Below are 25,430 nucleotides of genomic sequence, written 5' to 3'. Positions count from 1 at the left end.
ATTTGTACATTAGAGATGGAACAACTTCTTCTCTGTAAGTGAAATTTCTGAGGGAATGTTTACATTTGAAGGTCACATTTCTGGAAAATTTGGTTTATTGTAAACCGTTGATTGAATTTAGAGCCCTTGAAAGAAACACTGATAGCATTAGCTGGAATCCACATAATTCCAGCATTGTGTAAACTCCTACCGAAGGCAGCCAATTCATCTCAGTCTTGCATCCTCTGCTTCCAATTTGAGGCCATTCTTGGGGCCAGCGCCAATGTTTTATATACATTTACCTTGTATCTACTGCACCACTTAGGTCACTTTCCGTCCCTCGACTGCTCCCCCAAAGGAATTAATGAAGTTTATAATGAAAATGATGATGCAACCTTAATGTTACTGGGGGGTAGTAGACATTGCCATGATCACCATACTTACCTAGCAAGAAACAAAAAAGGCAATAAGAAGAGGCTCTTTAAATATATTAGAAGCAAGAGAAAGATGAAGGAAAGTGTAGGTGCTCTACTTAGCAGGGAAGGAGAGCTATTAACTGATGACATCAAGAAGGCTGAGGTGTTTAACACCTATTTTGCTTCAGTCTTTACTAAAAAGGTTAATGGTGACCAGATATTCAATTAATTTTGACAAGGAGGGGGAAGGAATGCAAGCAAAAAAAAAACAACAGGTTAAATGTGTTCAGGTCAGCAGGGCCTGATGAAATTCATGCTAGGGTACTTAAGTAACTAGCTGAAGCAATCTCGGATCTGTTAGCAAATATCTTTGAGAACTCATGGAGGATGGGTAGGGTCCCAGAAGATTGGAGAAGGGCACATATAGTACCTTGCCTTAAAAAATGGAAACTAAAAGGACCTAGGCAATTATAGACCAGTCAGCGTAACTTCAATATCTGGAAAGATACTGGAACAAATTATTAAACACTCAATTTATAAGCACCTACAGAATAATAGGGTTATAAGGAATAGCCAGCATGGATTTGACAAGAACAAATCATGCCAAACCAACCTAATTTCCTTTTTGACAGGGCTACTGGCTTAGTGGATGGGGGAAAGTAGTAGATGTTGAGATATCCTAATGTTAGTAAGGCTTTTGACACAATGCCTCATTATATTCTTATTAGTAAACTAGGGAAATACAGTCTAGTTTAAATTACTGTAAATTGGGTCCATGGCTGGTTGAAAGAGTAGTTATCAATGGTATGCTGTCAAACTGAGAGGCTGTATCTAGTGGGGTATCACAGGGGCCTGCTACTATTCAATATTTTCATTAATGATTTGGATAATGGGGTGGAGAATTTGCTTATAAAATTTGCAGATGACACCAAACTGGGAAGGGTTGCAAGTATTTTGGTGCCCTGGATTAGAATTCAAAATGACCTTGATAAATTAAAGAATTGGTCTGTGTAGCGAGGGGGTGTGGCCTCTCTTAGAGATGGACAGGGAAAAACCCCCACCCGCCCTCTGGTGGACGGTGCCAGAACACCCACGCCTGCCCTGCCGGAAGCAGAAGAGTGAGACAGGAAGGGGAAGCCCTCTAGCTCAATTGGGCTGGAGCAGCCGTGGAGGAGCTGCTGGAGCTGCTTGCTGCTGAGGACCCAAAGAAGTTGCCAGAGCTACCTGCCACCTGGGACACCAAGGAGCTGCCAGCACTGCCAACTGCTTAGGATGCCAAGGAGCTGTTGGGGTTACCAATTGCTGTTTACCCCAGAAAGACAGACGACAACCCGAGATCCAGTTGCTCCAGCAAGGGGAGGTAGGAGGTAGCCCAGGGGAACTAGACAATAGTCCAGTTGTGCTGTGGCCTGATACTATGTCAGTGCGTTTCGGCTTGGACCCTGCTGACCCAATGGCAAAAGCTTCCGCTACTGGTAGGGCCCTGGGCTGGGACCTGGTGGAGAAGGGTGGGGCCGGGTCTCCCTAACCCCTCCCCTGCTGCCAACCCCACCTCTGAGGTGGCAGCTATCTCATCAAAGGCCAGGAGGCCTGATGCTGCTCACCCCCTGCATGTGAGCCCCTAGACTGTGTTGGTGCTCACCCTCTGCCAGAGGGCCTGGGACCATAGGCTGCTTGCCTATTCAGCCCCCTGTCTGAGGGTCCTGAGCCTTGAGCCATAATATTTCCCTTCTTTGTGCTTTTTCCCCCACCGAAGTGCCATACGGAGGGGACATGGCCGCCCTGCCAGACGGGAGGGAGGGAAGAAGGGAGGGACGGCCCAATGCCTTACAGTCTGAATTCAACAAGGAGAAATTTAATAAAGACAAGTGCAAAGAACTTCACTTAGGAAAGAAAAGTCAAAGACTCAACTACAAAATGTGGTATAAATGGTTAGGAAATAGCACTACTGAAAAGGATCTGAGGGTTATAGTGGATCACAAACCGAATATGAGCCAACAATGTGACGCAGCTTTGAGCAAGACTAATATCATTCTGGGGTGTATTAACAAGAGTGTTGTATGTCAGACATGGGAGGTAACTGTCCCACTCTACTCGGCACTGGTGTGACCTCAGCTGGAGTACTGTGTCCAGTTCTGGGTGCCACAATTTAGATGGTGATAAATTGGAGAGAGTTCAGAGTAGAGCTACAAAAATGATAAAAGATTTAGAAAATCTGACCTATTAGGACAGGTTAACATAACTGGGCATGTTTAATCTTGATAAAAGATGTCTGGGAGGAACCTGTTAACAGTCCTAAAATATGTTAAGGGAAGTTATAATACGGATGGTGATCAATTGCTCTCCGTATGCTCTGAAGGTAGGACAAGAAATAATGGGCTTAATCTGCTGCAAGGGAGATTTAGGTTAGATATTAGGAAAAGCTTTCTAACAATAGGGGTAGCTAGGCTCTGGAACAAACCTCCAAGGGAGGCTGTAGAATGCCCATCACCGGAGGTTTTTAAGAACAGGTTGAACAAACCCCTGTCAGTTATGGTCTAGGTCAGTGATCTTCACTATTTTTCAAGCGGGAGCCACTTTGGCAAAAAACCTTCAATGTGAGAGCCACATCAACTACTAAATTAACACATTGGTTGCTATGGTAATATTACGGTTATTATACAACGGATATACTTAGATGTACTTATTGGCACACATCGTACCATGTAGTCAATGTGATGTGTAAAGAAAGCAGACTTTGATAGGCTCGGTACATAGTCTAATGCTAAAAATAAAATAAATTGGAATACAAACAATTAGTCGGGGAGCCGCACTTAGGGTCGATGGGAGCTGCCACTGGCTCCCAGGCCTTGCAATGAAGAATACGATCCTGCTTCGCTACAGGGGGCTACACCTGAGGACGTCTCAAGGTCTCTTCTAGACCTACATTTCTATGATTCTATAATTGCTTATAGCTGGAGAGTTTGTTATGGAGCTGCCTTCTCAATAAACTCAGCAGCAAACGCTCAGTGTGTGGATGACAATTATTCCAATTTTTTTTATGTGATTTTCTAGAGTACATAAAAAAGCTGACTCACTTCACTGTCCTGGTGCTTAGAGGACGAGCAAGCTGATAATAGCCCTAGGTAGCAATAATGGCCCTTGGGTAGGTTTCAAGCTTAATGATCTACTGAAGGATTATTGACCTTTTTGAGCAATCAATGTCCATGTGGATTTCACAACTTTACTTATCACAAGCCAGCAGTTTGTCACATTAATGGAAGGCTGAAATAGATTCAAATATACTTGCTTATGTCCTAAGATTCAAAGACTACTACAGTATGTATGCCAGTTCACATCAAATCACATTTACAGCAGTACCCACTTGTGTCCACTTATAACTAAGGGCCTCTGTTATCCCTTAGTTACAAATGTCTAGTTACAAGCCTTGTTACAAACTCCTGTTTAATTTCAACTCATTTCATCTAACTTCATTTCAGCATGAAACTCAACAAATCTCAATAGCTTTTTTTTTTTTTTTTTTTTTAAATAAAAACCCCAAAACTTAACACACATAGAAGAAACCAAATCAAAGTTTCAGGAGTAAAAATAAGAGTCACAATCCTGCAAGGTCACTGTACACAGAAATTCTCCCTGACTTCAGTGGAAACCCTATTTGTGCAGGGTTTACAGGCTTGAGCCACAAAATTGTACTGGAATCAGATCAGTACAATTTTTTAAGCTTCTACAACTCAAAAAGCATAGGCCTGGGTTTTCAAGAGAGACCACTGATTTTGGATGTCTCATTTTTTTGCATGCTCAACAGGAGACATCTTAGGGAAACCTGATTTTCAGAGGGCAGGTGCTCCGCTCTTTCTGCAAACCAGGCTCCTTAAGGTGCTCCAGGAACTAGACAACCCACAAAAATGAGTCATTTTGAAAATCCTGGACATAAATTTAACACTGACAGTGCCCTTATTGCAAGTCTCAGTAGTGAGGCAAAGGGTGAAGAGGCAATAGAGCGTGCACTTCGCTCTTATCCCTGCGCATAAGCTACACAGGTTAGGGTTGAGGCATTAAAGCAAGGTGGTATTGCTGTGGTAACAAGAATACCATTGCCTGGGCCTGACCATTGCCTATTTTATGGCCTGACAGGATTTCAGGGCTGTCAATCTAAAACCTTCCACGCACATTCTTTTACAATAAAATTGTAAAAAATAAACGAAGAATGAATGTATTGAGAGTGCTATTCTGTAATGTAATACAAAGCAATTTTAGTATATTTATGTTTGAAATGGTGAAGTAATTAATATTGGAAAATCATTTGCTCCATAGTCTCCAAAATATTTTTGTAGTGTTTTTCCTAAAAATGCATGCTCATATTTGGCACTCCATGGCTTGGTCCTCACAAAATATTCTGTCAGTACTTTCCAGACACATCAAGATAGAAGTATCAGCTTGCTCGACCTCTAAGCACCAGGACATGCAATGGAATGAACTGCTTAGAATCACACTTTGGTTTTGCCTATTCACTTCCCTATTTTTATAAAAGAAAATAATATTACCATAGGGAAAAAATTACATTTATTAGCCCTTTCTTATATCAAAGCATCTGTCTGTCTATATTGCTAAAGGGTCTATCACTGGTTTCTAAGTGCTGATGTAACATTATGTGTTCAGCTCATCAAAACAAAGAAGTTCACAGGCTGTGTGTCAACAGTGGGTAAATTTATTTAAAAATTCCCACTGATGCTTTTACCAGCTCAGTGGAACATGTGTGGGAGCACTCATATAGACAAAGCTCTTGGGGTTTAAATAATCCTACTGAAATAAAATCTAACAATCCTGGTGGCAAACCTGGACTCCCACAGATGCTAACCACAGTTACTCAAATGGTACTGAATTTAACTTGCCTTTGGTTACATTTGCAGGTAAAATGCGTTCATCTCCAATTCAGCTGACACCCATTATCAGCGATGGTTGTTTTCCTAAGTGTAGCAAGGCCTTTGTGTATGCCTCTCTCTCTCTCTGTCTTTCTGTGTATGTCTGCCTCTCATCTTATCAAGGGCAATTTAATCGCAGTGAGAAGTTAGTATAGGAAGTCTGGTTCAAGTCTTACCGGTTTTTCTCTTAAGCATGTGTTCTGCTTCTATGGCTGTTATCTGAGAAACCGTGGTGAAAACATGGGCACAATGTACAGATGCCCGTTCCATACAGTACCGATGGTAAATCTCTCTCTCTCCTGCTTCTTTGTCTATGTCAAACTGTTGAACAACAAAAACAATATACTGTATGATTTGCTACTTCAAACAATTCACCATATATTAGTTGAAAAAATAAAATTCCTCTTCTCTCATTTGTTCTTTGAGACATCTGAAACTGAAGTTTTGTGATACTTTAAAATGCTGTCACATCAATCCCACCATTATTATTTACTGTCACTTGAAAGATATATTCTTCTCTTTCAATTCAATTGTAACTCTGGTAATTCCTAGAGATGGGCTCAGATCAAAATCCCAGAGGCAAACACCCCAAGCTCTGAAGTATTTCCAGTTCAGCTTCAAACTTTGTAGTTGACCCTTGCACTCAAATGGACTTAACTCAAACTCCAGGTCTCAGCAACCCTAAGCTTCGTGAGACATAGACTGGTATTGAAGGGTATGTGCTGTTTAGGAGAGATAGGAATAAAGGTAAAGGTAGTTGGGTAGCATTGTACATCAACAAATTGGTAAACTGTAAAGAAACAGGAAGTGATAGTATGGACAAAACAGAATCAGTTTGGGTCAAAAACACTTTAGGAAAGGATTGTAAAAGAAGTTTTGTTGGGATAGCTTTAGGGCTCTGCTATAGACCCCAGGTCTGACTCGGATGAATAGTGATTTCTTTTAAACTAATAGAGATGAATACTTTTGAAAACTGTGTCATAATGGGAGACTTTAACTTCCCAGATATAGATTGGAGAAGAAATGCTGCTAATAGTGGTAAGGCCCAGTTATTCTTGGATGTGATGGATGAAAGTTTTCTTCATCAAACCATCACTGAACCAACAAGAGGTGATGTAATATGAGTCTTGGCTTTAGTTAGTAGTGAGGACATTATAGAAGAGTAGGCTGTAAAAAATAACTTTAGATCAAGTGATCATGAGTTGATTTCATTTTAAGTTAAATGGAAAGATAATCAAAATCAGTTCATCAACTATGGTTTTTAATTTCAACTTTGGGAAACTAAGAGAATTGGTTAAAGAAGTCAGCTGGACTGAAGAGCTCAAGGATTTAATGTGGAGGAGGCTTGGAATTTCTTCAAATCAGCTATACAAAAGCTATCTGAAATTTGCATCCCAAGAAAGGGGAAAAAACTTGTAGGGTAAGGCTCCTGACTTTGCTGGATGAATATTCACTTCAGAAACATTATTAGGCATAAGCAGAAAGCCTTTAGTAATGGAGAAGAGGGTGATCAACAAAGAAAGCTACTTTGTGGAGGTTAGAAAAAGTAGGAATAAAAGTCAGAATTGCTAAAGATCAAGCTGAATTAGATCTTGCCAAGGAAATTAAAATAAATAATAAAAGGTTTTTTAGTTATATAAAGAAAGAAAGAACAAGAGAGGATGAGGTTGGGCTCCTAGGCAGTGCAGATGGGAAGGAGATTACAGAAAATCTAGGTATGGCCCCAAAACTAAATGAATACTTTGCCTCCGTTTTCAATAACAATGATAATATGGATCATGGGCATGAAGGCTGCACGGCTGATGGAAATGAGGGTCTAAAATGGAAATGATCACAACTGAACTGGAAGAAAACTCAAAGATCTTAATGTGCTCAAAATGGGAGGACCAGATAACTTCTGTCCAGAATACTGAACCAACTGGCAAACGAGACTGCTCATCCAGTAGCAAGGATTTTTAATAAATCTACCTATTTGAAGGTTGTACCACATGAGTGGAAAATATCGTATATCATACCTATATTTAAGAAAGGGAAAAACATGATCCCGGAAATTACAGATTTGTTAGTCTGACCTCAGTGGTATGCAAGATTTTAAAGCAAACTATGAAGGAAAGAATAATTAAATTCCTAGAGGTACATGGTGAAGGATGTAATGTAATGCAACATGTGTTTACCAAAGGTAGCTCATGCCAGACTAACCTAATTTCCTTCTTTGTGAAAATAAGTGATTTTTTTAAAAATAAGGGAAGTGCAGTAGATCTAATCTATATAGACTTCAATAAAGCATCTGACATAGTATCACATGGGAAATTATTAGTTAAATTAGGGAAGATGAAGATCAGTACAAGCAATCTCTGATGTATTTCATCAGGTCCTGGTGACTTGAAGACTTCTAACTTGTCTAAGTAATTTTTAACTTGTTCTTTCCCTAGTTTAGTCACAAACCCTACCTCACTTTCACTGGCATTCACTGTGTTACATGTCCAATCGCTACTAATCTTTTCAGTGAAAAGTGAAACAAAAAAGTTGTTTAGACTCCTGCCATTTCCATATTTTCTTTTATTGTTTTCCCCCCTTCCCTGAGAAATGGGCCTACCCTGTCCTTGGTCTTCCTCTTGCTTCTAATGTATTTGTAGAATGTTTTCTTGTTAACCTTTATGTCTCTAGCTAGTTTAATCTCATTGTGTGCCTTGGCCTTTCTAATTTTGTCCCTACATACTTGTGTTATTTGTTTATAGTCATTCTTTGGAATTTGACCTAATTTTCACTTTTTGTAGGACTCTTTTGAGCTTCAGATCATTGAGGATCTCCTAGTTAAGGGTAGTCTCTTGCCATACTTCCTACCTCTGTTATGCGGTGGGATAATTTGTTCTTGTGCCCTTAATGTCTCTTTGAAAAACTGCCAACTCTCTTGAGCTGTTTGTCCCTTAAAACTTGCTTCCCATGGGATCTTACCTACCAACCCCCTGAGTTTGCTAAAGTCTGCCTTCTTGAAATTTATATCTTTAGTGTGCTGTTTTCCCTCCTACCATTCCTTAGAATCATGAACTCTGCCATTTCATCATCATTTTCACCTAAACTGCCTTTCACTTTCAAATTCTCAACCCATTCCTTCTTATTTGTCAAAATCAGGTCTAGAACAACCTCTTGGCTAGCAACCTTCTCCACCTTCTGAAATAAAAAATTGTCTCCAATACATTCCAAGAGCTTGTTGAATAATCTGTGCCCTGCTGTGTTATTTCCTCAACAGACGTCTGGGTAGTTGAAGTCCCCCATCACCGTCAAGTCCTATGCGTTGGATGATCTTGTTAGTTGTTTTTAAAAAAGCCTCCTCCACCTCTTCTTCCTGGTGAGATGGTCTGTAGCAGACTTCCTATCATGACATCACCCTTGGTTTTTTATCCCTTTCATCCTTAGCCGCCGAGACTTTCAACAAATCAGTCTCCTATTTCCACCTCAAGCTCAGTGCAAGTGTATACATTTGTAATGTACAAGGCAACACCTCCTCCCTTTTTCCCCGCCTGTCCTTCCTGAGCAAGCTGTACTCTTCTATACCCATATTGCAGTCACGCGTATTATCTCACCAAGTCTCTGTGATGCCAATTATGTCATAGTTGTGTTTAACAACTATCAGCTGGAATATTGTGTACAGTTCTGGTCACCCATATTCAAGAAAGATTCATTTAAACTGAAACAGGTGCAGAGATGAGCTACCAGGATGATCAGGGGAATGGAAGGCCTATCTTATGAGGGGACTGGAAGAGCTTGGCTTGTTTATTCTCACAAAAAGAAGGCTGCAATGGGATATGATTGCTCCCTATAAATACATTAAGGGGCTAACAACAGGGAGGGTGAAGAGCTATTTAAGCTAAAGAACAATGTTGGCACAAGAACAAATGGCTATAGACTGGCCATGAACAAATTCAGGTTGGAAATTAGAAAAAGATTACTAACCATCAGAGGTTCTGAAACAGCCTCTCACTAGGAGTTGTGGGGGCAAACAACTTAGTTTTAAGAAAGAGCTGGACAAAGGTAGAAGTGCAGTTGTAAGATGGGTGACTTGTGATGCTGGAGGACAGGGATCAAATAGCGCTGGGGCTCACTTCTGGTTTATAGCTTGTGTTCCTAAAGCTCATGTTTCAGCCAGCCTTGAACACGGGTCAGGAAGGGATTTCCCCCCCAGTATATTCTGGGAGGTTTTATTACCTCCTTGCTCTGAAGCATCAGGAATGGTCACAGCTGGAGTTGGGACATTGGGCAGGGTGGGTCAGAGCCCTGAGCATTTTCTCTCTCACAGGTTCTTGGCTGGTTGGTTCTTGTGCACATGCTCAGGGTTTAAATGATCACCATATGTGAGGTTGGGAAGGAATTTCCCCCAGGTCAGATTGGCAGTGAGCTTGGGGGTTGTTTGTCTTCCTCTGCAGGGTGTGAGTGCATGTCACTTGCCAGGATGATCTGGGTAAATATCTCACCGAATCATTTCCCTGCCATTGCTGGGGCCTTGAGCACTGGTGCACTCCCTCCCTCCTGTTCTTTGCCTTTGGCACATAGTAGTCTAGTCTTCTGGGGATCTCATTTACTTCTGACCTCATTTCTGTTGCTGGGTTGAGTGTGCAGGTGCTGGGTGATGTTGGTGGGCTGTGATATGCAGGAGGTCAGTCTTGATGATCTGCTGCTCCCTTCTGGCCTTATAGTCTAGGACTAAATCCAGATTCAAATAATTCAGCTTCTCACCCTGTCTAATAATTCTTTGTACCTACATTCCCAAATGCAGTGGCAATCAGATATAGCATTCTTTACTCTCTGTCCTGAACAATTTCATAGTGTTGCTGTGTACTGTTAAATACCTGATGATTTCCAGCCAGAGGTGGCTGCATTTCAGTGGTGGATGTTGCAATTCTTGGGGATAGCTTACATATCAGCCTGTTATACCTGCAAAGTTCATTTAGGCTCCATTGGGATGATAGACATTATATAATAAACCTAAGTTATTTCTCTTGTCCCTAAAATTGCTGGTGCAATTATAAGGGCTGCAATGAGAAATAGAAGCAGGTGACACTGGCTCAGTTAGCGGCACGATCTGCATGGGAGGGAAACTCAGATCACTATAGAGCCAGTGCTTACAAGTTCAAACAGTCACCACTAATTTCCATGACAAAATCCAAATCTGTACAATGAAGTCTAAAAAAGCTTAACTCTAATTAGGTGTCAATGATTATATGGTGTACAGTTAAATTACAATCCTATTAGTCTTAAATTATCTTTCTCTGCTGGGAATACAAAGGTAACCCTCTCAAGGTTAATGGAAAGAGCACCATGCACACTGCTTTTACATATAGTTTATTAAGTACTGAAGGCACTTACAATGACATTAAGAATCTCACTTATGCAGAATTCTCATGCCTCCGTTATTGCTAGAGCTGACGCTTAGCGCATTTTCCCTTGTGCGTGCCATAACAAGACATCCAATGCACAGGAGGGATCATACTAATTGAGAAGGTGGGGGGAAGGGAAGGGAAGATTGGGAGAGGCCAAGTCTGGAAAGGACAGAAGCAAAAGGATCTTGGAATGGAATCCAAGACTGCTTAGTTTCAACATTCCTGTCAGCAAATATCACTGAAACCCACTGGAAAAGTGTGTGTCTCATCCTCCTCTAGTGGCTGTACCACATAGAGAATGACAAACTACTATTGCGATCAGTCATTCTGTTAGGTCAAATAGCAGGGATTTTTGTCATGGATCTAAATGTTTCAAACCTGCTGATGACCTATGTGGGTGTCAATAATTTGACAGCACGGATTATTTTTTCATTTACTTTCTTTTAAAACCTAGGAAATTGTACACAAAAAAGTATGTTACTGCATAATGCATAACCCCCTTGTGCCATATGCATTAGGCTACAGTCTTTAATTACATGATTACATACTTTTTCTATGGGACCTCTGTGTCATTCAATGCACAGGATAGAGCTGCTCTGGGGATAAATTCAGTCTGTTTAGTCAATGAGGCTGTTGTCTATTGGACTCCCATCTGCTCTGTTGCAGAAATTAGAAGGTGTTTAGTGAATGAGGCAGGGGATTGTGGGAAGAGAAAGCTCTCACGGTTAAGATAGTTCAATGCTACCCTGCAGAGTTGGATTCTATCCCTATCTCTGTCACAGAGTTCTTTTGTGATGCTGGGCAAGGCACTTAAACCGAACTTCTCACACACGGTCCTAACTGAGTGTTTGCTGCGTGCCTGACTTAAGGCCCTGAGGCTAGATTGGCAGATGTGCTGAGCACTCACATTTACAAGTGATGTTGCTGGGATCTGTGCTTTGAACACAGAACATGCTGTATAATGCCAAGGATCCTGAAAAATCAGGTCCTTCATCTCTCAAATCAAGCACCCCAATTTCATGGAGACTTTTATCCTCGCCTCTCTGAGTCTCAGTTCCCTATCTGTAAAATGGGGATGATGCCACCCTCTCACCTAAAAAGGTGTTGTGAGATAAATTAATGTGTATAAAGCACTCAGATACCATAGTGACGAGCCCCATGGAAAAGTCCATAAGGAAATCAATAATTCTGTTTTCAGATACGGTGTTGAATACTATGCAGTAAATAAGGCCTGGGGCCAACACTGAACAATAAGGAGAAAACAAAATATTGAAGAGTTCATTCAGTGAGCACCATCCATCCTGTGTACTTGTAGGCCTAAAGCTCGATTCTGTTGTATTGATTCTATTATTAAGGACACTGAGATACCGTTTTGGTACGTGACAAACCACTACAGCAGTTTTTTTTCTGGCTTTGCATTTTGACCTGGCCTCCTGGCTTATGTGACAGAAATCTGCTAATTATTGATCATTTTGTTTGAAACCACCATCTGTTCATTAATTATCATGCTTATAAAGTTACCAAAAATCCTGGTTGTGAAACTGTTGCCATTGCTGAAGTACGTGTTCTAAGACTGCTGTTTAAAGTAACATCAGCAAATATCCTAAAACAAAAAGATCCATTGTTAAATAAATTTATTTTTATAATAATAGAAAATGTTTTAAATTAAAAAAAACAAAATAAACTGTAATAAAAAAAAATAGTCACACTTGCAAAATATAAGTAATTATTAATCACGCCAAAATGCAAACACAGCATAACAAAGCAAAACCCACAAAGTGGCATAAAAACTTAGCCCTATAAAAAAAAAACTAAAAAACTAAAAAATGTGGGTTTAGTTCTACAATCATCCTCCAAAAGCACCGGTGCACACCGGCAGACCCCTGCTCCCTCCCTCGTGTCTTAGCCACCTGGCCAGTGGACTAACACGAGCAACTGAGGCTGGTAACTATACTCCATCTCTGTAAAACTTTGTGTGTGTGTGTGTATGTGTATAAATGTATTAAAAATATATATTTCAAATGGTTTTTGTTGTAAAAAGTTTTAGTATTCACAATAAATGTGGCATATTGTCTTGTCTCCCTGAATAAAATCCTGCTGTTTATTTTATAAGTATAACACATTAAATGAGGCACAGGTCCTGTAGGAAAAATAGTACATGACTATATAAAGACTCTATGCTAATGCACACGTACAAGGAGGCTGAGTGAAGGGTGCAGGGGATAACCTCAATTCTGGCATTTCCTAACTTATGAGCACTGGCCTTTGCAACTTTAATATTCTTTAAGTAGAGTTTTTATATGTAATTATCATTACTAGCACTAAAAGGCCCCAACTGATACTGGCATCTAGTTGTGCCATGCTAAGTTTCACACATATACATAGTAAGAAACAGTCCCTGTCCCAACACATTTACAGTTTAAACAGACAAGACTGAAAAAGCCTAAGCAAATGGAAGTATTATCCCCAATTTACAGATGGGAAACTGAGGCAGAGAAAGGTTACTTGGCCAAACTCACATAGGAAGTCTACGACAGAGCCAGTAACTGATGCCAGATCTCCTCAGTCCCAGTCTAGTAACTTAAGCACCAGACCACCTTCAACTTTCACAGGGCCTTTGTCTTTATCACAGTTCCAGCCTCCTATATGCTGGTGCCAATTACCACACACAGTTTCCTGAAGAAGCTGCAACGAACTTTTTCTTACAGGCCTGATTTGAGAGGCATTGAGCACCCATAGCTCCCAGTGACTTCAGAAGGAACTCTGGGTCACCAGCACTTCTGAAAAATCAGGGCTTAAAGATGGGATTTTCGACTCTGTCCCCACTGAAGTCAATGGTAAAGCCAGAGCTGGTGGGGGAAAAAACAGGAGAAAAACGTGCAGGAGTTTTAAAAAATGTTTTACTGTAAGAAAAATCACTGAAATTTTTTTGATTGTCCAAAAATGTCAACCCACTATAGAATTGGTGAAAACCACCAAATGTTTAATCAAAAGTGTTTTGGTCTCCCCTCCCTCACCAACAACTGAACTGCTAAAAACATTAATTAAAAACGCTAAATTTGGGAAATTTTGACCAGGTCTAGTTAAAAGCTTCGTTTTCACTCCAATGAAAACAGATCCCTAATACTCAAATTCCTTGAAAACTCTATCCAGCATACTATGCCTCATTTCTTGCTCACTTTCACCTCTTAGTGCAACACTTGAATATTGATTTCTGCTTCCTCACTGCTATCAAATTCTTCAGCTTCTGGAAATGGGGAAGGTTTTGTTTCTGGATGCTCCTGCATGACTTCTAGATCACGTTCTTGACGGTGCACCAGTGTGATTCTATTAATGAGGAGGAAACAGATCTCATCATGCTTAATCACATTGTTCCTCCTCGCCACAGGTCATCCTCTTTCTGTGGTTCTTTCTGCTGCAGCTTTTGCCACTTACAGAGATGGTGAGTCCTGGCCTTTGATCTTACTTATAAGATGAAGAGAGAAATCTCATTGTCTGCGCCTTAGCAGGCTGGACTGATGACTTCAGAAAATAATAGTCTTAGGTGAGTTGAAGGCCAGGTTGACTAGTACTTAAGTGATGAGACAACACAACAGGATGGAGAGAGCAAATTGAAGTGTTTACTTGGAAGCTGTGGAATGCTTTTGTTCTACTGCATATCTGCCAATGTGAACACTAGCACAGGTGCAGTCCTGCCACCTACTATTTGAGCTAAGTAAAAGTTACCTTGAGAGACTGTTTTAGGTTTCTTTTTCCTCTGGTTTTTAAGGGCAAAAATTTGGATTCCAATATTTAGCTTATTCTGCACATGTAGAGAGCTCATTGAGCTGAATATTAATAAACCAAACAGAATTAGAGTTAGGATGAGGAAATTAGAGAGGAAAAATTTTCCCCTTAAAATCGATTTCAATTTCAAAAGAAAAAGAGGAAAGAGTTATAAAGACATAATGTTCTGAAAAACACCCTGGACTTAATTTCATACAAATCTGGACCACATTTTGAACTAACCTCTTCCCTCCCCATGGAGTCCTGTGATGGTTTTATAGTTTTATTCATGGCTTCATAGTTTACAATCAAAAGTCAGTGGTTTTGGCTGAGTTCCATTTGGAACTTCAGATTCACCAGAACTCCTAACCTAACATGAAGCTCAAAAATGTTCAACTCTGCAGACCAAAACCTCCAAGTTTCACATATCTCCAGTCACAGCAATCACAGAGTTTAAAAAATAGACAAACTTTGAAATGCTAAATACACTGTCAGATGAAGGTTGTGAATAGAACTGGTTGTAAAAACAGATTTTTCATCTCACAGGAAATTCCAATAATTCAATATATGATTTTGTCCGAAATTGAGATGAAAAGGTTAAACTAGAGAACATTTTTGCAAAACAAAAATTGCCCCAAAACTTTGATTTGGAAAGGTTGAAATGAAAAATGTCAACGTATTTTATTAAACCCAAATGTTTCACTTCAATTTGTCAATTCAAAACTAAATTTTTTGTTTCAAATTGAGATTAGCACATAAAACGCTATTAAAAGGATATTTAAACTCAAAATTTCAATTTGAAATGAAATGGTTTGGTTTGAGTCAACATTTTGAAATGAAACATTTTGTTTCAAATTAACACTTTGAAATGAAACGTTTCCATTTGAAAATATATCTAGAAATAAAATGTTCTGCTTTGAAAATGTCACTTCAGAAAATAAAAAAATTAACATATTTTCAATGAGAAATATTTGTCAGAAAGTTTTCAACCAGCCCTAGTCATTGTTGGTAAAGTGATTATATTTTAAAAATAACAACTGCTTAATGCAAATTCATGACAAAGCCTCTTTTCAGACATCATTTTTTCCATTTCATCTAAACGCACTTCTGTTTTTCACACTTTTGAATCTGCTACTTCATGGCTATTGAAAGTCCCAAACTCAGATTCCAGATGTGAACATCCCTGAAGTCTGGATCTAAATCTACACATTGTGACTAGTTCCTATCTCTATAGTAGGCCAAAGAAAAATTCCAGATCCAAACTGTAGGGAAGTTTGAACTGAGATCAGAATCAAACTTCACTGCTCGACCCTAACTCTACAATGGGCTGAAGCAAAACTCTGAATCCAGATACTCTAACCTAATGTGTATTTTAGCAACATCATTCTTTTGCAATGAGGAGATTCAGTGAAAATGGCACGCTCAACAGAGAGTGTTTGTCATGTGTTGACTGTTCAAAAGTCAGTGAAGACCTGCTCAATCGATCTGGAAGTCGACGTGTTAAAACCACCCCCTCAAGTGGCGTAGCATGGTGAATACGCCGCGTAGAAGAGGAGTTATGAAGTCGACGGAAGTTATGCAAGCTACTCTGTGTAGCTTGCGTAACTCTCGTCGACTGCTGCTGAATTTGAAAGTAAGTATAGGCCAGGCCCCAGTATGTTGCCCTTGCAGCTGACAAGTGTATGATGCGAAAAAGTGAACTTGGGTATTTTGCGTCTTTTTACCTGTGAACGTGATGTGTGTGAAGTAGAGATAGGTGTAAAGCAAAACCCTTAATCTGCACATCCCTTGTCTGAGGGTGAGGGTCTGAAATGTGGATCAGAATTTTCCAGCACAGGCCAAGAGCTGTGTGAGTGGCTGTGCCCCCACATCACTTTTATGGCTTCCAATTTATCATTTTTTTAATATCCTGGGTATAAAAGCACATTCCATTGAAGCTGAAAAGGAAGGTTACTCTTGTTGCTGAGGCACTGAGCTAGAACTCAGGACATCTATGTTCAATATCAAGCCCTGCTAAAGAGATCCTGAGTGACTTGTAGTAAGTCATGTAGTCCTTTAGTGCCTCTGTTTTCCATCTGTAAAATGGGGATAGCAGTACTTTCCCACTTCATGTGAGTATTGTGAGTCTAAATGGATTACTAATCATCCTTAAAAATTAACCATTGTTTGTAAGCTGCTCAGATAACGTGATGGTGAGGACCATGTAAGCAGACAGATGAATCATTTCAGTTGGTGTGTGTTTGCTGGGTTGTGTTGGTGGTCTGTCATATACAGGAGGTCAGACTAAATGGTCTACTGGTCCATTTTGGCTGTAAACTCTAGGACTCTGAATCTGCAATGTCTGCCACTAAGCTGCCTCAAGTGCAAGTCTCTGTGGGTTGTCCCAATACTTTGTGGGACTTTTGTTTGTTACTAAGAGTTAACGTGACCCCTGGATGTATGAACAAGAAAATAGGTAGGAGGTAGGACCTTTGTATGCAACATTAATGAGACCATTACTGGAATACTGTGTCCAATTCTGCTGTCCACACATCAAAATGGATGTTGACAAATTGCAAAGGGTTTAGAAAAGAGCGACAAGAACAATTTGAGGTCTGGAAAACATAAAAGACACTAAAGAAGCTCAATCTAATTCGTTTATCTAAGAGGCGGTTAAGAAGTGACTCTTCACAATGTACAAGTGCCTACCTGGGGATGAGATTCCTGACACTAGACAGCAGAAAAAGTCAGAATGAGATCCCACAGTTGGACACTGAAGCGAGACAAATTCATACTAGAAATAAGGTGAAAATTTTTAACAGTGAGGGTAATTAACTTGTCTATGGATGTGGAGGATTCTCCACCACTTGCATTCTTTAAATCAAGCTTGAGTATCTTTATAAAAAGATACGTTGTTGCTCAAATTGAAGTGATGGGCTTGATGCACGAATTATTCGGAGAGGTTTTCTGGACACATGCAGGAGATTAGGCTAAATGACCATAAAGGTCTAGCCTCAGAATCTATGAAAGTGACTTGTTAAGGTCAGAAAGTAAGTCTGTGGCAGAGCTGGGAATAATCAGTGACAGAATTAGGAGAATCAGGACCCAGGAGTCCTAATCCCCCATCCATCGGTCTAATTATTAGACAATCTTCCCTATGGAGCCGAACCTTCTTCAATTTCAGCTCAGGGAAAAAAACAAAAAAAAAGAAAACACAGCAGCACTGGCATGCTATTGAATGAAGATAAAGAGGAAGTAGTTAGATATTTAAAGCCCAATTTTTGTCAAACTTAGCTCCTCATTGATTGCTTTCTTATGTAAATTGCAAACAGTAGAATTTTTCTTCTTCTACAGCTTAAGCTGCACTAAATAAGAATAAAAACTACACATCCTGGCTTAAGTCAGATTTGCATTAGCTGCTCTTCTAATAAAGCGGATCAACTTCGTATAATGATGAGCTCAATCACTGTGGGAGCAGCACTGCAGGAAAAAGAAATAAGAACTGACCCTGCTTTGGTGCCAACAAAAATGCTATACGCAGGTCATTTCAACTGAGACTTTACAGTGTGTTCATTATTTAGTCATTATGCCCAGCTCTCCTGCTTTGCATCTTGTAGAATCATTTATAACTGTACAGGCTAAAAAAGCCACCAGATCAGAATACTAGTGTTTTACACCAACTATGTACCCCTCCCCCCCTCCAAGTAAATAGCCACACAAGGTACCAGAACGTGGAGAGTCAGACCACGCAGAATTTTAAAAATACAAATCTGATGGTGATTTTTCAGCACTTGTGAGAGACTTAGTTGCTAGCACCAGAGACTGATGCCCACAGACTTGCCCACTGTGCATTGCCAGTGCTCCACAAACCCATTTTGAAAGGACCATTGCTAGTATGAGAAATAAGTTTGGCCATTCTGTCCGTTGGCTTCTTTGCTGAAACTACTAGTTTTGATGTGGAGATCTGTTCCCCAGGAATTACACTAAAGCCATCAATATATTACAGAATATATTCCTGGAAGGGTGAGCAGAGTCCATCAGAACAAAAATCCCAGCCTCGCAAATGGGAAACGGGCCACAGAGACAGGAACCAATGAAACACAGGGGACAATAAATGATAAAATAGGAACAGGTGTGGGGAGTTAAATGTGTAAAACAAGGCAAATGGCTGTGGACCCCAAACACAGTAGCCCAAACAATGCCCATTGTTCTGTAAAGAAGTCCGTGAATGTCATCCAGGGGAACTCTGCCTGGAGACAGGAAATGACCAGGGAATGTATATAGGCCCCACAGTTGCAGAAAATCTATCCATCAAGCTTCCTCCGCTTGGATGGGTAGATGGCCATTTTGGCCAGGGCCAAGAGGTTGACAAAGAAGTCTCTTGACTTTATGGGCCCTGGATAGGGTGCATAGACGAGTAGATGTGGGGAAAAGTAGAGCCAGACCCTTTACAGATGATTCAGGAGGAGTCAGAAGAGGATCTGCAACCTGGTGCACTGGAAGTAGACATGCTCCAGGCACTCTGTCTTGTCACAGAAGGGACAGGCATTAGGGGTTGTCTGTGAAATGCGGCAGCCATATACCCATAATCACAGCTCTGTGCAGAAGCCACCAACTAATGTCCCCATTGGCCCCAGGACAAGGGTGAAATAAAGGCTGCCCCAATGGGGATCCTTGACCTCTCAAGGTGGTAGAATACCCTGTCATGTGGTGTCAAGTTGGGACACAAGGGCAAGAAATTCCATTGTATGGAGCACACATAAGTAGAGACGGTTGCTGGGTGCTGTTTGGACATGGACTGGCTGAAGATTGAGCAGCCTACTCAGCTGGTATGTTGGAGGTGGCTCTGTGAGGGCTTGTGGGGCAGGGGACTGATGATAAGCTCCAGTACGCCAGGAAATACAGGCAAGTGGTGCACACCCTTCTGTGGCAGCCACTCATGGTACTAAAGAGAGGCAGGGGGCAGGGCAGCCTTCACATCCTGGAGCACACAGTGGGGGACACCAGAGTTGGGGAACTTCATGTGCTGGGTGAGTACTACAGGGTCCAGCCAATCCCTCTGACCATAGTCCAGGAGGTGTCCAATACCGGTGACACCAAGATCAATGTCCAGCACACCAAGGAGGCCTCCACCACTTGTACAGAGAGATGTGAGTTATACAGCAGGGTCTCAAGAAGGAGGTCTTCACCCGCCCTGACTCGAAAAATGCTACCTTTTAGCTTCTAACATTGAGAATCCCTGGGTGCTGCGACTGTTAAAAAGGATGCCAGTTAGCATCATGGACAGGTATCTTTTGGCAACCAGACTGAGGATACCCATCTCATTTCACTGAATAGCCATCAGAACATAACTTCTGGTGATCATTGACCTTGGCTGGATTTGAACAGATGAAAAAAATCACTCTCTTATTACCATGCCCTGATCCCGTCATTTCCCCCAATCAGAGATGCTGTTTAAAACCACACAGGATCATTACACTTGCACTAATGAAACCCCATTAATTCTGTTTTCTTGTTATTTTCCCTCAATAGGAGTGTTGTTCAAATATCTTAATCTCGACTACTAGTGAAAAAATGCCAGCATGAAACACAATGTACGTTAACAGCTGTCAATGGGCTGCAAGTCTGCACTAACTTAGAGCAGATTTGAACTAGTAACCTAGCAGTGAAAGGTTTAATAGCTAATTACCAACCCCCAAGCCATCTAGCCCAACTGCAAACTAGGTAGGCAATGAGGTCAACTACACCAAAGATGAATTTGGCCCCATTCATGGCTTTGCATTCTGAAATGAGTTACACGCTTCAGCAGTAGTGTGGCTGTGATGAGCAACCACTGTATCCGAAAGAAAGAAAGAAAGAAAGAAAGAAAGAAGCGCTTTGCAATCTGTTCCTGTTCCTTGTTATATTCAAATGGGAATCTGAGTGTAGCTTTGCCTTATCCCCAGGGCTTCTGAAACCTGATCCCCCCACAGATCCTGTCCAGCTCACCATTTAACCCTTCATCCTCACTACACACAGGCTCTTTGACAGTACCTCTTGATTAGGACTAAGCAAAGTTCTCTTTGGAGCTCATTGAAACCATTTCTATTAAAACTATTTCTAAATAGGGTGCTAGCACAGGTAACATGAGACTCCCTCTCCTTCTGCAGGAGCACAGCGTGCCTGCTTGTTCCCAGCATTGCTGCCTCTGCATTATAATATTTATGTGTTATCTCCAGTGCAGCATGAACCCATTGCTTCTTTCCCACCTGTCTCAGATACTGTACTTAAAAAGTGAAGGAAAATATGTTCTTTCCAAGAAACATTAATCAGAAGTGAGAGATTAAATACCATGTTTTTTTAAAAACAAAAACATCCAATTGGCCTGAAACAGGAAAACTATGATTGTACTTTGGAAAGGGGAAAAAAGTGACATGACCTTTAAAGATATTTTGTCTCAACCAAAGGTTAAACACTAGAAAGCCCTCAGAGAGTCTTTATCACTGGACAAATCACTTGTTTGACCTTAATAGTCTACTACTAAAAGACAACAGCAAGAATATCCTCTAAAGACCTGCCTATCTGTATCATTTAATTAATGTGCTCTAGATCAACCCCTTATGTTTCTCATCTGACTTTTGGGCCAGTCTGACCTTTTTACAGCCAAAGACACACTCATTAAGACAGCTAAGGTTTGTCAGAGAGCTTTAATGCACTGTAAGTGTCTGTGAAACAGTAGTGTAACAGCCTGGCATAATTGCCTGTATTGGTACCCTTTAAATGTCAACCTTCCTTGTTTAAGGCCTGAAGGAATGAGCTGTGGAATTCCATTAGCCTCCTACATTGAAATGTATTTGCAGTGATTAATAATAAAACTTTAGCAAGGTAATATTAATACATAAAATGTAGTCTTGGAGATTTAAAGTTAAAACGGACATATTTCTCAAATCGCCAGGGCTATGAATGGGATTTCAGAAAATATATTCCTTTATATTGATATAAACTTATGTTGTTACCCAGAAATTCACTGTGATGTAGAGAGCATGACTTTGATTTAAGAATGTAGGAAAGGTAGGGAATATAAAAAAAATGTTTTGCATTTTACTGTTGTCCTTTTACAGATTCATACTACAGTAGAGCTCAATCTTAAATTTATTTTTTGCAAGAAATATTAAGGTTAAAGATGCACAGTTCTCTTCAATTCTCTGTATCAAGAAAGTCAGACCATAGACAGAAACACTTCACTAATTTTTAGCATACTATCTATCAGCTGGCTTATTTTATAGCAATATGACAAGTGAACTGACTGGTATGAAGTCATCACTGCACTTTTTAGCTTATGTTTAACTCTAAGAATTAGTAAAGATGAGTTCATACAGAACAGCCACTATTTTGCAGTATGCTAAATTCTGAGGTACCACAGCTAACTAGTTTTTGGGAGTGGGATTTTTAATAGTGCTTGGGCATGATTCATACAAGATGAATCCATGATGCATAAACCAGTTTCAAAAACCAATTTCTCTCTCTAGCCTCATTTGTAAAGGGCAGATTCCACCCTGTACCTGTGGTTGCAAAACAGCAAGTATATCTGAGGAGTCAGACCATAATAAAACTCTACATATGTTTTCAATTTTGTGCTGTAATGTGATATTATTAAGTGGACAGAGGGGAACATAAAATAAAAACCGTTAGACACTATAAAAAACTTCAAGAAAGAGGTATTTTGAATAGGTCTTTTAATCCCAAAATCAAGTTAATCAAAAAACTGAGGAAAAAATTCTAGTTGCCAATAAGTCCTAACCCTAAAAACTTGACAGCATATGGATTTTTGTGACTTACAAAGGAACAGGGGCTGACTGGAGGAAGGCAAAATGAGCCTAATAATAGGAACCTAGTTGCAACGTCAACTACACAGAGACAACTGTAATATCATACAATTTTTTCTACATCCTTACGCCGATAAGTGCTGTAAACCACAGCAGCTTAAGTGTTGGCTCTAAGACTAGCCCCTAGCTCTGTGGATGCTGTAGCCACTACCTAACTCAATTGGCTGCAGAGGGCCTCTCAACCTGCTTGCTCTACGTCTCTCTGTCTTAATTGCCTCATCTGTACATAAAGGGGGAGATTTTCAAAGGCACTGACTTTCAGTGGGAGACGGGCACCTAACAGCCTTTTGTGCCTTTGAAAATATCCCCAAACTGTTAATAATAAGGCTAAAATCTTCAGAAGACAAGTGCTACAGCAGTGTAATGTATTGTTATTGCCATTTATTTATCAGTCAGTGGACTGGGCTGTTGATTAGCCCAGGAGTTGGAGGGTTTCCAGTTTTCCTCAGTAGAGGCCAGATCCAACTGACTTCAATGGAAAGACTTCGGATTTCACTGGGTTTGAGATCAGGCCTTAGATACCTAATGACATGACTAATACAATTTATTATGCTTTGGAACTGGCAAAGCACTTCTATGTGGGCCAGTCACTGGAAAATATACAAAAGGGAATAATTGTGCATTGACAGGGTTAACAGGCATCAAAGCTAGGAGCTGCATGGTTTAATTAGACATTTTAGCGTCACTGAAAAGAGAGCTGGAAATGCCATAGGGAGGAAACAGGAAGACAGACTCTTACCTGGTCAAGTTTGTTGTAGAAATCTATACTTGCTGCACACAGGTACCTCCCGAGCAGTGTGGCATGGGTAGTAAAGATTGTGGCAACAGGAAGTTTCCTAAATCGAGAGAGGATTAGCCCAGCTCCTGCCTGCCATTCGTGAAAGTGAGCAATCAAGTTGGGCTTGTCATCAAACTGGCTGGAGAGCTGAAAACAATGTGAAAGGACACATGGGAAGTGCACTGCTTCCTGCTTGCCATCCCATTCTCAGCTGCCCCAAGCATTTGCTTACTTCTGAATGAAAAAAATCCTACCACATTCTACTTGACCACAACCCTGACTAGTCGATAGAGTTGGCTGTTTGTGAAGAGAAGTGCATGCCGCACCATGTGCCCCACAGGAATGCTCCCCCAGGGAGCTCTGAGAAATGCAGTCTTTTATTGTTCTTTATAATTTCTCTTTTTGCTCTTAAAACCCCCATTAGTTGAAGAAAACCAAGAGCAACTCTTAGTGTTAATTGTTTGAGGGAAGGTAGAGTCTGGCAACTTCTGGAAGTAAATTGCCCTTGGCTTTCTGCCAGAGGCAAGGACAGTGTGAGAGATCACCTAGTGGCTAGTCATTGGTACGGAGAGAGAGAGATCACTACACCCAAGTGGTGTCAGTAATAACTCAGAGACTCAAGAAGAAGCATAGGGTAGAAATGACAAAGTAACACCACATGCCATACATGGCTTTCCCTGGAAAGAATGTGGTTGAACTGACCAATAGAGCACTTTGAAATCAGAGATAAGCTACAGTCATGAATTTGGATCCAGACCAGGAGTGAATTTTCTTACAGTTGGAGTGGAGGCTTTTAGATCTGAGGTTTTGGTACAATATACAATAGGAAACAGTTAGCGAGGTTCCAAATTTGATTTGGATCCCTATCAGATCCAGGTTTGAAGCCACTGTTGGTTTTGATTTTAAAACAGTACCTCTTTAAAGAACCAGGCAGTTAACGATCCAAAAATCAGTGCATCGTTGGCCTCTCTGTCATTGAATGGGATTCCTATGCTACATGCATCCCAGAATTCTCCTTTCCATCTGTCCAGATTCCAGGCTGCTGATCCTATATCAAAGAGCATAACATATGGGCTGCCTTCTATCAGCCATCTTCCAAAAAACACCTGTTAATGAGAGGCAGAGGCATTAGCAGAAATGGTCGTAAAGCTAATGTAAAGGCCAATTTCTCAAGGAGTTTTTAAACTGGGCCAGCAAATTTTGCAAATAAACCTAATGTCATGAGCAGAAGCACAGGCATTTGGGAATGACATGGGTATGTCTATGTGCACAAAATGGATATTTGGGATTTGTCTTTGCAAAGCTGATCCAAAACTAGGGGAAAAATCCAGGACCAATTTTTCAAGGTTTATTTTCTTATATTGTTACTGAAACTTGAACGATTTTAAGCAGCTCTATAGTTGGTTTGAAAAATGGGGAGAGATCTGAAAATCAATTTTCCTATCAAAATGATATTTCTCATTGATATTTCAAAATGACAAAACTTTCAACCAGCTAGTGATGATCACATTTAATGACTTAAATGACAGGTGTAGGCATCTGGCACGTTGCAGGATTGGACCCTGGGAACTGTAACTGCCCACTTTTTACAAATAATCTAGTGGGCGTTTGAGGTGCAATGTATGAGTGCAAAATGTCTGGGGGCAATTTTGGTGGCTGCCTTGAAAATCTGGACCATTGGAGCCTCAGAACCCGATTCTCATTTACACCAAGGCCTCATCTACTTAATCAAGTTGTACTGCTTAAATTACACTGTGTTAGTTAAGGCCGTACAACCCCTACTATGTGTGCCTGCAGTCATATTGATATAAAAATGCTTTATAACAGCATAGCTATTTCTGTACAAGAAGGGGAATAAGATATACCAGCATTAGGCATCTTTATATTGATATAACTGTGTCCATCTTAGGGGTTGTACTACTATAATCATTTCAATTAAAAAAAAATCACCCCTCTAACCGAAATAGTTATATCAATACAAAAACTGTGTAGAGCAGGCCTTAAAGCCTGATCCTCATTAACTATAAGGTCCCATTACACCACTCTGACAGTGCAAAGTGGCCTCAAAGTGAATTTAAATGTAATTTATGACTACTTTAAGACGTTAGTGTAAATGAGGATCAGGCCCTTACAGTGTTATTTCATTACATAAATGTATGGGTGCCCTGATCAGTTTGTGACACAATAGTGGAGCCAAGATGCATACATTAATGGGACACATACAATACTAGCAACCACAATGTCATTAACGAAGGCAAAAACTAAATTCAACATAACAGGAACACATTCATCAGTATAGTCTGCTTTGTGTTACTCCAGCAACACAAAGCAGAGGTAAACCTGACATA

General features: G+C 40.4%; 1 protein-coding gene across 3 annotated transcripts in view; it reads right to left on the bottom strand.

Moving 5' to 3' along the window:
• Window positions 1–25,430, bottom strand: part of GYS2 (glycogen synthase 2) — a 70,431-nt gene that overhangs the window by 33,296 nt on the left and 11,705 nt on the right. For 2 of the 3 annotated variants that reach the window (XM_067559245.1, XM_067559247.1), the window contains 3 exons: window positions 23,997–24,188; window positions 23,044–23,229; window positions 5,494–5,638 (listed from right to left, as the gene is read on the bottom strand). In XM_067559245.1, coding sequence (XP_067415346.1) covers window positions 5,494–5,638; window positions 23,044–23,229; window positions 23,997–24,188 — 523 coding nt within the window. The remainder of the gene's footprint in view (window positions 1–5,493; window positions 5,639–23,043; window positions 23,230–23,996; window positions 24,189–25,430) is intronic. The other variant, XM_067559246.1, reaches the window with a different exon arrangement.

The sequence above is a fragment of the Emydura macquarii genome, unplaced genomic scaffold (genome assembly GCF_026122565.2).
Source record: "Emydura macquarii macquarii isolate MOO-44397 ecotype Brisbane River unplaced genomic scaffold, CSIRO-AGI_Emac_v2 contig_2205, whole genome shotgun sequence".
In the NCBI taxonomy this organism is placed as follows: Eukaryota; Metazoa; Chordata; order Testudines; family Chelidae; genus Emydura; species Emydura macquarii.
Note: the sequence above shows the minus strand (reverse complement) of the source record. Positions and strands in the feature narration are given on the sequence as shown.